General features: G+C 37.1%; 1 protein-coding gene across 3 annotated transcripts in view; it reads right to left on the reverse strand.

Annotated features, from left to right (window-relative positions):
- The window catches only part of PPP1R17 (protein phosphatase 1 regulatory subunit 17), a 103,411-nt gene extending 91,059 nt beyond the window's left edge, over positions 1–12,352 (reverse strand). For 2 of the 3 annotated variants that reach the window (XR_010067976.1, XM_063304071.1), the window contains exons 1-3: positions 12,269–12,352; positions 10,993–11,145; positions 9,261–9,401 (exon numbers count right to left, since the gene is read on the reverse strand). Coding sequence is in view for 1 of the 3 variants with exons in the window: in XM_063304071.1 (XP_063160141.1) it covers positions 9,261–9,401; positions 10,993–11,145; positions 12,269–12,350 (376 nt within the window). In the remaining 2 variants the exon portion in view is untranslated. The other variant, XR_010067977.1, reaches the window with a different exon arrangement.
- Between the last annotated feature and the right edge of the window lie 293 nt (positions 12,353–12,645).

Below are 12,645 nucleotides of genomic sequence, written 5' to 3' on the forward strand. Positions count from 1 at the left end.
TACAGCAATTTCCATAATCCCTTACCCTATATCAAACCAAGATCACATTATTTCTATAAATTATTCCATTAGCACATTATAAAAATAACACAATTGCTCCTTCCCCTTATATTAAAAGAATACACACACACACACATACATGCACACCCCTCCAAATCAACTTCCCCCCAAGACAACATCTATTTATTTCCTTCCTACCACTATTCTATATATTTCTGTCCATTATAATAAAAATCAAATTATAAAAAAACATTTAAATTACTTTTATAATTAATAATACTATAACAATCTTAACCCTATTAAACCTAAAACCAAGCAATTATTATTATATCTTATAAATCTTAAAAATCAAACAAACCTAAAAGCAATACAATAACTCTTAATCCAAATCATTAAAGAAAGATGAAATCATACAAGCCTTAATATCAATCCAAATAAACATTCTTAATTCTCTACCCCACCTCAAAATAAACTAAAACATTTACATATCTCCATATTACACCCAAGGTATTTTCATACAGAAATCAAGCAGCCCAACTGCCCCCCTTGGAAACTCAGACTTCTCAGTAAAAAAACCTCCCACAGAACAGAGCCTCTTCTTTCCTATAACATTCCATCAAAAAACAACAACAACTGCATTTGTGATTTGCAATTCAGTCTGTTCTTTTAACTCCTTCAATACTAAAATCAGGTCATCTGGCACAACAAGAGCTTCAATTTTGCTGTTGGTAGAAACATCTCCATCTTCACTAAAATCAACTTTTTCCACAACCTCCTCAGCCAGATGAAACATTTTAAAGCTGATATTTTCTGCAATGTCCTGAATATCTTGCAGAATAGCTTGACAGGTATCATGAAAGCTCTGTTTAAACTCACAGTGAAGTTCACAATGGAACTCTGAGAAAGTCTCCTGGAAATCCTCCATGTTTCAGGCAGTAGATTATTGTGCCCCCTAGATACTTGACTGGTGAACGTAGAAGTGAATGAGTTAATGGAAGATCTCTGAAAGTTCTTGACACAAGAGAAAGTATGCTAACAAGCAGCTCTCAGAGAAAGTGAACAGAAAACTGAAGATTCAAAACAGCAGATTCAACATGTAGGAGAATGTTAAATCCTTCAAATTCAATAAAAACTAATAACAGGGAGACAATTATTTATTCTCAGTCCTCCTCAAAATCCAAATGGGAAAACAAGCCAAAGCTTAAAAAGATTTTTGAAAATTAATCCCCAAAATAACAACAAGTACCAAGAGAGATTGTTTCTCCCTGGTGTAGAAAGTCTCTCTTAGGGTACATAACTTAAAAATATATAAATTGGGTGATTTAGAAATGGGGTGGCTCAACCTAGTGTCCCTTAAGGCTACAGCGCAGCTTGGAAATGATGACATCCCAGCCTTCCAGCAACTCTTACCCAATTGGCGCAAATGCTGTTTGCAATTCTCAGGCTACAAGTCTCCATTCCAGAGGGCAAATGGGATGAATCTGAGTGTTTTCTTTGTCCATGAAATCGCTCTTGGGCTTCAGGAAAAAGTCTGCCCAAGCCCTAAAAAGAACTGTTGCTGTCAGTTCTGTCCATGGAGGTTGCGGACACAGCTGTTCAGTCAGCCATGTCCCCACCAGAAGTTGTAATAATATGATTAAAGTATGACATCTTGAACTCCTGAACAAAAAGTGGGATATAAATTTAACTAATAAGTAATACCCTCCTAAATAAAGGACACTGTCTATCTACTTCAAGTGAGTATTTTAATATTTCTATACACTGTTTAGTACTTCCTATAAGTCTCAGGAATTAAAACAAAGGTTGACTGATTTAATTAACAAATTAGTTAACAAAGCAGGAAAATGAACTTTCGAATTTGGCTGGGAAGACATAAAATCCCTTATTTCCACCATTTGTAAATAGATATTTATAATACTTGTTTTCTTCCCACATTTTTATTTGGGATTAAAATTTTTGGAGACCTGCAAATGCAGCTTATTCTCCATGTGAGTAGTATTCAGCTTTAAAAACAGTCCTTCCCACTTGTGGACTTCCTCCCTAAAAGTTAGGTTTTTAATATAGTTGTATATTAAAACCCTACTATTCCAAAAACTGTTCCAAGCCTGGGAAACCTCATCCAAACCATTTGGCTTTTTCAAGAATCCTCTATCCTGATTTAACCTCTTCCAATAGACAAGGTGTATGTAGACATTCTTCTAACTATCATCTGGTCTGTCATAATTGTATGGTTTGCCTGAAAATTTTAGCTATGGTTTAACAAGCCAGAATTAAATTTTCCATGACACTTTTTGGGAACTTCTTTCTTCATAGTTGGCTGTATCCAACTTTTTTTTTTTAAATCACCATCCAAAAACAGATAGCACATATTACAAGCCTGTCTTTATAAACTACCAACCAATTTTAAGGGTTGTGAATGCAATCCTATGCATACTCTCCAGACATGAAGTAAAAATCAGTTCCATGCATAAAAGTCTTAAATACATTTTACTCTAGGTTGGATTACATCCAGAGGGCCTGTCAAGATGGAATGGCATTTTATAATTTTCTTTAATAAAATAATGATAGATCAAAAACTAACAGGATGGCTGTTTCACACAACCTGAACACAGAAGGAGCAAGCTAGTTTGTTTAATATGTTATGTAAACCTGGATATTCTTCACATGCAAATGTGACTTGCCTCATTCACTTCTGTATTAACAAGTGTTGTTGAAAGAACAGCAAGATAAAGACATTAGAGGTATCACAGTGCTATAAAGATTAATACATTAGCAGAGAAATGATTACACAAAGTCTTCATTGACTTCATTTGAGGGACATCACAGTCTGAGGCCAAGCTAGTTTGGCTTGGTAATAAATCAGCCTCTAAATATTTCCTGTCGGGGTTTTTAACTTGCCAGGGGTGTGTTGATTCAGCTAGACCTTTCCTTTGCCATGTTCCTTCTTTTCTGCTGTATAAAAAAACAATTCAAATAATGAAGCACTTCATAGAGTCAGAAGATGGAGAAAAAAAGCAGTTCTACCCAGAATGGAATTTGTTTACCTCAGCATTCAGCTCAAAGGAGAAGAGTATCAGTGACAACCCTTTGCTGGTATCACCCAAGGGTGCTTAAAATGAATATATTGGATTAAAGTTGAAACATGAGTGAATATATGTTATTCAAGACTAGAAAGTGCTTGACAGGACATATGTTTAATAGCTGACAGATACTTATCCTGATTGTCAACATGGAACATGATTAAAGGAATATAAGTATTTTCTCTCATATTTCAGCACAGACTTACAACTAATAGTGGTTCAGAGTAGTTTACACAACTAGTAATCACAATATTATCTAGTCACACCCGTAGTTAGTGCTTGGCATACTAGCAAGTTAGTGCTAGGCATACTAACCAGGCCACTCCCTCCATGTACCATAAATATGTAAAATGGAAAGTCTTCATTAGAGCATAAGGAAGGTATAAATCTATTAGGTGAATTATTGTTCACTTATAAAATGTCCAAATGCCAGTTGCAGTTCTGACATATAAATTAACTTCCCTTTTTATTACTAATCTCCTTCGGTTTTGGAATCAATCTTTCCAGCAGATTTCAGCTGAAAAGGTCAGGCTGTTAAGCTTAATTTGTTGGGTCTCTAGGGGAGGTGTGAGAAGTCAGAACCTTGAAAGCAACCTATCTCCCTATTGCTGCTTGGACAGAAAGCTTTTGATATTAACTGCATTTGAAGTATGTCAAGCTTTGTCCCTTAAGCTAGCAACTTTAATTAGATTTAATCCCTTGACCCACCGAATGATTATTAGGTTTTATCCATACCCCAGCAAGTCAACCCTAGCCTAAAGGCAAGGCCTGCTCAGTCCAAGGATTTGGACAGAGAAATCCTCAATGACCTTACTGAGGACTTTGATACCTCCAAAACCCTGCTAGATTCCAATTCTCCCACTTGCTTCATGTGGCTTTAAAAAAACCCAACAACCTCCTTTCCTTTTTAACGGCATGGGAGACAATTCCTTCCCGTCCCGTTAGAGATTAACATCTGGCTGAGAACTAGAGAACCCCTTTTGTCCTCCTCCCTTTCTCCTTTTCAGTATCTGTGGGGCTCAGAGGACACATCTTAAGTCAGAGACTATAAAAGACTGTATTCAGTACAGCCTATAGCACCTGGCCATTTCACTAGAGCAATAATATTCCTCAGATACTAACCCGGGGATGAATATGTTCGATTAATATATACAGCAAGAACTTTATTGGCCATGGACCATTTAGTCTAATGAATTCTGTGCAGTATACTGCTGGCCACTATCTCTATATCTTAAATTAAGTGAAAGAGCAGAGCTTGAAGAAAAAAAAATCAATATTGCTTGAATTAAATGATTAATAAAAATATTTGCTAGGACAATGACTAGCATTTGTGAACTTAATTGGTCCCCATCTGCCCCTCTTCTCACACACAAATTCTTTTTTTTACAAACTTAACTGAAATAAAGTTTTTTTTTTTGCAGCAATCTAGGCATAGAAAACTTAAACCTGTGCATGCTACTCAGTAAACACCACTTAATTCAGTGGCTGTTATTCATAGGCTGCTGCTGCTGTGATGAACATGGATCTGATTAATTCTATTTGCTCCATATAAGCTGGGGTTTCCAGCCCAGTCTTTGGGATTTTGAGTTCCCACAAGGAGAATTTGGTAAAGACCTTTGTGCGCTGAGAGCACAAGGAAACCTGTCCATATTTACTTTATGTAACGCCCTTGAGTGGAGTGGCTTCATTTCCCAAGTGAGAATCTTACCTCGTTTGCTAGGTGTGGCTTGCTCTCTGCCCATTCCCCTCCATGTGTCAAGGATCAGTGTGTTTGCAATGGAGCGCCTCTGTATTCAGAGGTTTCACTGATTTTCATGTTTTCTTATTTGTGTGTAGAGTTGCCAAGGCTGTCCACTGCAGACACTCCACTCCATAAGCCAAGGGATGGCAACAGCTTCTTTCAATCTCCTGCCTGCTTTCTGCCGCCCATTTTCATTATTTTTACCTTCTACCCATTCACTTACTTTCAAAAGGGTCTTCCTCTATCGCTCTATTCTCAGTGAAGGCAAAATGACTCTATACTCTAATTCATAGGTGACTATTCAGAGATAAAGCTCATCTCCCTTTGGGGCAATTATGTTGTGGTCGAACAATTTCCTGCATTCTTTTTCTATTATTTATGCTTCAACCAGATGGTTAAAAAATTCATTTGAATGTTCTTTTAAAGATAAAGAGAATTCAGCGACTTCCTCATGGGTGGAATGTGGGGTTCTTGCACTTATTTGAGAAATGGCAAAGGAATGTGTATGAATGTCCTGTCTTTCATTGTACACCAATTGCTCTAGCCAACTGCGGCATCCTTGATTTCCACAGTTCACTTAACTTCAAGGGAAGATAAAGATAGAACACCTACATTGGGCTTGTTCAGATGGAGAAGTGTATGGGCAGCCCAGGAGTGATGGAGAGATGTGCGACAGGAACAAACAAACAAACAAACAAACCTAGCACCGTCTATCAGCCTTCAACAATAAAATAAGTTCACAAATACCACCAAGAAAAATCCAAAAGAAATCCTCATGCTCTCTTGATAAAGACCAGAAAACTGAAGCCTCTTTTGCAATGGAAGAATACTTGCAAGACAGATTTTAACACAGCGTTATGTATTTAGATTTATATCAGTCTTTTAAAATTTAGCATCCATGATAGCTGACAGATCAAAGACCTTTTCAATATGAATATCTTTACTTGCATCAAGAGAAAAATAAAGGAGATTTGGTAAGCAAGAAGTCTGAAAGCAAATCTGGCTCAGCTGCTGAAAAGAGTGAATGATTAACAGCTCTATTATTCATACTTCCAGTCCACACAATAATTGAATGAATGAATAACTTTATTGATTAGTCAAATGACCATATTAAGAAATAATTGAATATTTCAGGTATTATATTAAGAAAGTGGTCTTCCAGACTACCTCATTCAGAGCTTTGTTTGCCATAATCAATGCTCAAATAAACTGGGAACCAGTGCCAGTGTTGCAGGATGGCAATTCCAGGCTTCCTATTACTGTCTCATTTCTAATGATAGACTGGTTTCAGAATTTTGCCTCCTTTGCCTTTTCATGCATGGTTCAGCCTATTTCCTGAAGACACTTTACTTCAGACACACACACAAACAAATCAAAAGCTTTTTCTTAAATGAGAATATTTAGAAACAGTCTACTTTTTAAAGCTTCTTGTGAGGAAAAGCATTTGGCAGACAGTTACATCATTGGGACTATTAATTAAGTGATACAGCAGCTGAAATAGTTTGCACTCTGGGATATTATCTCCTTCCTACGATTTTGGCAGCTGCTTCAGAGAAAGAAAATAAGAAACATATACTGAGCAAGAGTAAAAGAAGAAGAGTTATGAAATGTACCCATTTGGCAGTCTGGTGTAGTGGTTAAGGTGCTGGCCTAGAAAGAGGAGACTGTGAGTTCTAGGCCTGCCTTAGTCATGAAAGCTGGCTGGGTGACTTTGGGCCAGTCCCTCTCTCAGCCCAACCCACCTCACAAGGTTGTTGTTGTGGGGAAAATAGGAGGCAGGAGTATTAGGTATGTTCACCGCCTTGAGTTATATATAAAAAAGGTGGGATAAAAATCTAATTATCATAATAATAATTCCATGTGAGAGCCAAATTGAAAATAAATAATAGAAATGAGTTACTGAAAAGATACTTTGGTTTTTAATTGCAACAATAGCTACATGAAGGCTACCTTGGTGGCAGAAAGTAAAATCTTATTTGGGCAAACTATTTGTGGTACACTTTGTTATTCTCTTGCTCATATTTACTGTTGCCTTATATGAGGGTTAAATGAATATCACACAAGTGTAAATGGTGTTCCACTACTCAACCACACTATGTTTGATTAGTCATGGTGCTATAATCTTATAGTTTTGGAATGGTAACTGAACTTGTAAATACTGTGTGTTGTGCTGAGATTACAGTCAGGTTTACCACATCAAGTTCAGCTCAAATTCCAGTATTCTTTTTAGAGTATAATGATCTTCAAACATTCCAAAACACTCTGAAGTTGAGTCAATGAATCACTCGTCTCAATATCCCACCAACAGATGTAAATCAGAATTGGTTCAATGTACACAGCTCATCCTCTTTTTCATATCAAACTAAAATTAATTTCTAAACCAAATTGTAACATCTCTTTATACCAGATAGGACCAGTACCATCATCTATCATTCTAGGACAGCTGCTACTGCTTTCTGTTTTAATGTTTTAAAAGATGGTCTTAATAGCACAACACTCCAAAACAAGTGCTGATTCACTTAGCTGCAACTATTCTTATCTGCAAGGAATCTGAGGCCTGTCCCCAGATACATGTCTAGGGTGGACACAGAAACATTAGAGTGATGGTGGTAGAAACCCATCCATGGGGAGTATTAGGCAGACGAGTTCAACATTTATTTATTTATTTATTTATTTATTTATTTTTATTTATTATTCAAATTTTGTTACCGCCCATCTCCCCCAAAAGAGGGACTCTGGGAGGTTTTCCTAGTAAGGAAATCCTAGTAAGCTGTTCCTTTTCACTGGATCCTAATATACTTTGATACAATTCATTGTTGACAGATATATAACATGTTTAAATTATTGGAGAAATTACCAGTGTGAATGTAGGAAAATCTGTTTTAACACTATTTTATCTGTATTTTCTAATTTTGATTAAGTGAGCACTCACTTTAAGTTCAAACAGTGGATTTTACAAATACGTTGAATTAAGTATCACTTTATAATGGATGTCATTTGTGTTTAATTCTTTTTTTTCTTTTCTCTGATTTTCTTTAAATAATGTTTACCATCTTTGCAAATGAAATCATAGGAAATATTTTTTTTAAGTGAAAGTGAATGATTTGCTCCTACAAGCAAAGACATTCATAGGTAACTGGTATAAACCATGATTATATTAAAATGACACAATGTGCATTGTGACATCACAACTTAAATCTATACAACTTTATATTTGTGTCTCAACAGAAGCAAGTACATAAATAATGTGGTTTGTGTCATGAAGCCACAATGCATGTTGTGTCATTTGTCACTCCTTCCCTGTATCCTTCCCCCACCCTCCATGCTTATGGAGGAACTTTGAGTGTTTAGATAGCTTTCTCCAATCTTTGCATCCTCTAAATGTATGGACTTCAACTCCCAGAATTCTCAGCAATGATCATGCTGAGAATTGTGGGAGTTAAAGTTCACCTTTTAACTTGCAGGTGGGGAAGACTGACTTAGTTCTAAAAAGGAAATCTGATTTTGAATCCCTGAATATTCATCTCATGTTCCTCTATCTGCACAGTCTCAGTCTCGCTCTCTTGCTCATTTTTGACAGCTACACAACATGTGGATACAGCATGTTTCTTTCAGTGCTGGGAATAGATGTCTTTATTCAATTTGGCCAACACAGATACAGTGGTTGAGATTTGGCTTCTCTTTTCTTTCTTTTTCTTAATTAAGGACTAAAATGTTGGAAAAAACAGAAGAGGTGGACTTCGTCCAGCCCCAACAATGACAATGTCTTTGGTAGAAAGCATGACACCAGATGAAGTCTTCTAGCCAATACATTTGTCATTCCAGTGTAACACAAAAGCTGAATGAAAATAGTGTTTCTTACCTTCAGAGCCTTTTGTCTTATCCCAATGCGTGTTTTAAATCAGTGAGTTAACTTAGTGTGCCTTGTGCAGCATTGAAACACAAGTGTGTTAGTAAGAAAATTAAACTTTTGATTTAATAGTCTGTTAATGAATACCCCCTTTGTTTCCTAGATAGGGAGGGAGGAGCTTTCTGGGGAATGTATAGACTAAGGATTGTGAAGCAAGAAACAGCTGTGTTAGTATGTTATTCAGTATGTGTTATGCTATACTGTATGTTATAGAGAAAAGGGTGGGACTGATTGATAGATGTGGATTAACGGAGCGGGGAAGGAAAAAAAAGGCTTGTGTATTTGCCAATGGCTAAATACTGTCCAGCTTTCCTGCTGAGACATGTGGCTGCAATCTCCAACAGCCCTAGCTAATGGGAAGCTATAGGAGCTTCTCAAACCAGCAGTATCAAGTACTTGTAGACTTGAACACTGATCTCAAAAAAGGAAAACAGAAACACAAATCTAGCAATCTTCCGTGCAAATGCTTTGTTCAGGAGTTCTAGAGCGCTCCTTTAAACCTCTTGATTCTTGTTTAGATTTGCTTTACCTGCAAGTAGAGGTGGTGTGTTTATAGCAGGAGTATTTTTTCTTCTTGGTTTTTTCTGATCATGCTCTGTTTTTTGAACATTATTCTTTGGTGATTTCTCAGAGAGGTCACAGCTCTTGATTAAATGGTCTGAAAGAATACCTGCAGAAATATAATAAGGAGGAGAAGTAAGACACCATGAACCATCTTCAGGAGGCCATGCATTCATGGGTTAAAACAAAACCTGCTTAAGAAATAAGATCTCTTGCTTTGATCTAGGAAATACAATTGGTGCATTGTCGTTTTTTCTTCCCAGCTTAGAGACCTCCAGATAGATTTGGACTATGATTTCCAGAATTCCCAGATATCAGTATCAATGGTTTAAACCACAAACAGGATTTTCTGATACTAAGCTAGTTAACTTTCTTTTTAGTGTATTTAAAGTTTAAATAAGTTTAAAGTTCACTGAATTTTGGGGGATGTATGTATATGCCTCAATGCCTCCTCTTCTTCCATCCTAAAACATAGCAAAGTCTCTTTACTATGTGTACTGTATATCCAGTCTGATATCCGTTCATTTTCATCAGGACCTTAAGAACTATGGCATCTAGAGCACTTAACTTAAAGCATTTAAAATTGAAAAATAGATGATTCCTCAAAAATATTGAGCAGAAACTTGAAGCATTGTTGGTAAAATAACTCTTGTGACTCTCTCTCCTACCTTATTAGGTGCTAGTAATTCTATCTGCTGTGGTAATAACAGCAGTAACAATATTCTGGATCAAAATCTGATGGATAGGAACTTTCACCTAAATAACTCCAGAAGGCCTAAACTGGGACTGGAAATTCCCAGGCTTAGCTGTTTTTATGAAAGATGATCTGGGGCCAATGTTGACTGTGGGTTCCATTCTGCAAATGTCTTGCCTGACGTCAAGCCTCTCAAAACCAATAGGACAATTTCAGTTATAAGTAGCTCCAATTTGTATCCTTGAGATAAAAATAATTTCTACACCCCCCTCAAAAATAATCATGATGAATATTCAAATTTAATGTTAAGTAGAGCTACCATACCTTGACTGCAAAAATCTGGGAGAATCATGAAACAGCAGCAAAGAGGTATAGACAACTCTAATGTTTTGTGGGCATCTAGCAGTCATTTGAATTTTGCAGCCTAAATATGGTAGCTGAAATCAGCATATAAAATTGAAGTGCAACAGTAGTCTCAGGGGCTTGGAAGGATCTGGGGAAAAGTATGATAGAAATTCAGAATACTATATGGAGAAACAGGCACTTGAGGTACACAATGCCACAAGAAGCTATTATGGCATCTTGCCCCTTACCTGCCCCGCAGCACCCACGGTAGCCTATCTACAACCTTACCATGCACTCTACTTTCTATACCTGCATTCTATATCTCCCCAGAGCCTTCACATGACCCAGAAGCCTGCTTTATCAAGATACTCAGCTAGGTAAAGGATGGTGCTCGTGTTCACATTAATACAGCATGAAATTGAAATAGGTAGTCCAATCCCTCTGCCAATGGTTGCGGAATCCTCTTTAGAAAAGTACTTGAACCAGGCTCTTGCTAGGAGTAAAAAAATGACTTGACGGCAATTAATCAATCAATCCATCAGATTGACATACAACATATTATATGAATAAATAAAAGTTGGGGAACTGCAAGTAGAAGGTATGCTGTTATTCAGTTTGAATTCCATGCAGGTATATCAATGGCAATATCAGTAATGCTAACCTGCTATTGGTGGAGGTGTATTTATTGCTGGTGTGTCTTTTCTCTTTGGTTTTCTCTGTTCCAGATCATTTTTCTGAGAGACTTGATGAGTCTTTCCTTTTCTTGGTATCCTTTTGAGTTCACAACTTTTAAGCAACTGCTCAGAAAGATCTTCTGTGGGTTGTTGGGTTGTTTTTTTTTTGAAAGAATAGGTAACCATTATCAAAACAGTCACATAAACTTTAAACTTGGTAGCAGGAACTTAATCACTGGGTTCACATGGCCCTGAAAATACAACTTAATAGATGTTCAATACAGCCACAGTCAAGGATTTATTAGAAGAACGTGGAGCTGGAGGGAAGGAGACATTCAGAACACTTCCAAATGCCAAGGAAGGATGGTTACTAGGAAAAAATTCAGGTGTAATTTCAGGTTTGTTGGAAGAAAACCATGTCACCATTTTTCCTCTCATAAGCTGATTATTATTTGAATCACTGCACAGTGCCAAAGGCCAAGGACAACATGGCATGAGCCTCATATATGTTTGAACAACAGGCCAAAATAAGGCAACCTTGATTTTTGTGGGTCAGTGAAATCTTTTTGCTACCATGTGGCTTGTTGGGACACATTTAGCAAACATTTTGTCTGGTTTGTAAACTCAGAGCACTGAACTGAGGTAAAGTAAGGATTCTGAAATGAGCAAATATGAGTTTTGAGAAGCTAGCAAAATCTAAATGTGCCTGTTGAAGCAGAAGAAAGGGCACTGCAGCTCTCCAAGGCAATAGTTTTCACAGAAACATACCCCTGCTCCCAAAATATTCACAGTAAAGTTTACATTTCTCTTGACCACATTGTTAATAAAACCTTCTAAGAAAGGCTTGTTTGGGGGAAATACATACAGTACATGGCTGTATGAAATAATAATAATAATAATAATAATAATAATAATAATAATAATAATGCTCAGTTTTATTATTCCCTGGTGTTTTGGCTAAGATGGGTATGCTGGGGCTGGAAGGAAGAAGGAAGGAAGGAAGGAAGGAAGGAAGGAAGGAAGGAAGGAAGGAAGGAAGGAAGGAAGGAAGGAAGGAAATCTACCCGTTGCCTCTCCATCTGGCATCAGATGTGTCACCAGAAGGCACAGTCTATCAAGTTTCATGAGAAACAGTTGTTCTGCTTAGGGGGGAGGGAGAAAGGAGGGGGCTAAAGGAAAGGAGCGTCAATGGGCAGCACTTCATAATGCAAAGACCTTTTCTCTAACAGCCACAGGCAATGACATCACCTCCCTAAGACTGACCCAAATGGTTACAGCAAGTCTCTCGCCCATCCAATCTGTCTTCAGACTTATCATGTGTTGTCTTAACATATTCAGTCGACATCGCCGAAGGTTTTCTACGACAGAAGCAGAAACAAGGTCAGACATAATATGTCGGCAGTTAGACAACACATATCCCATGCCCACATCTTTTCTTCTGACCCAATTTAGGAACATTTCATTTCATGTCTTCCTATCACCATCCCAACATACATACATTTGTGTGTACATACGTTAAAAAAAAAAAACCACTTTAATACAACTATACAGTAGGGTTTTGTAAATCCACCACCACCAAAAATCTGTCAGTAACAAAAATAATTATATTACAAAGCATGTTTCAGTCACATGTGGAATGC

This window comes from Candoia aspera, chromosome 4 (genome assembly GCF_035149785.1).
Source record: "Candoia aspera isolate rCanAsp1 chromosome 4, rCanAsp1.hap2, whole genome shotgun sequence".
In the NCBI taxonomy this organism is placed as follows: Eukaryota; Metazoa; Chordata; class Lepidosauria; order Squamata; family Boidae; genus Candoia; species Candoia aspera.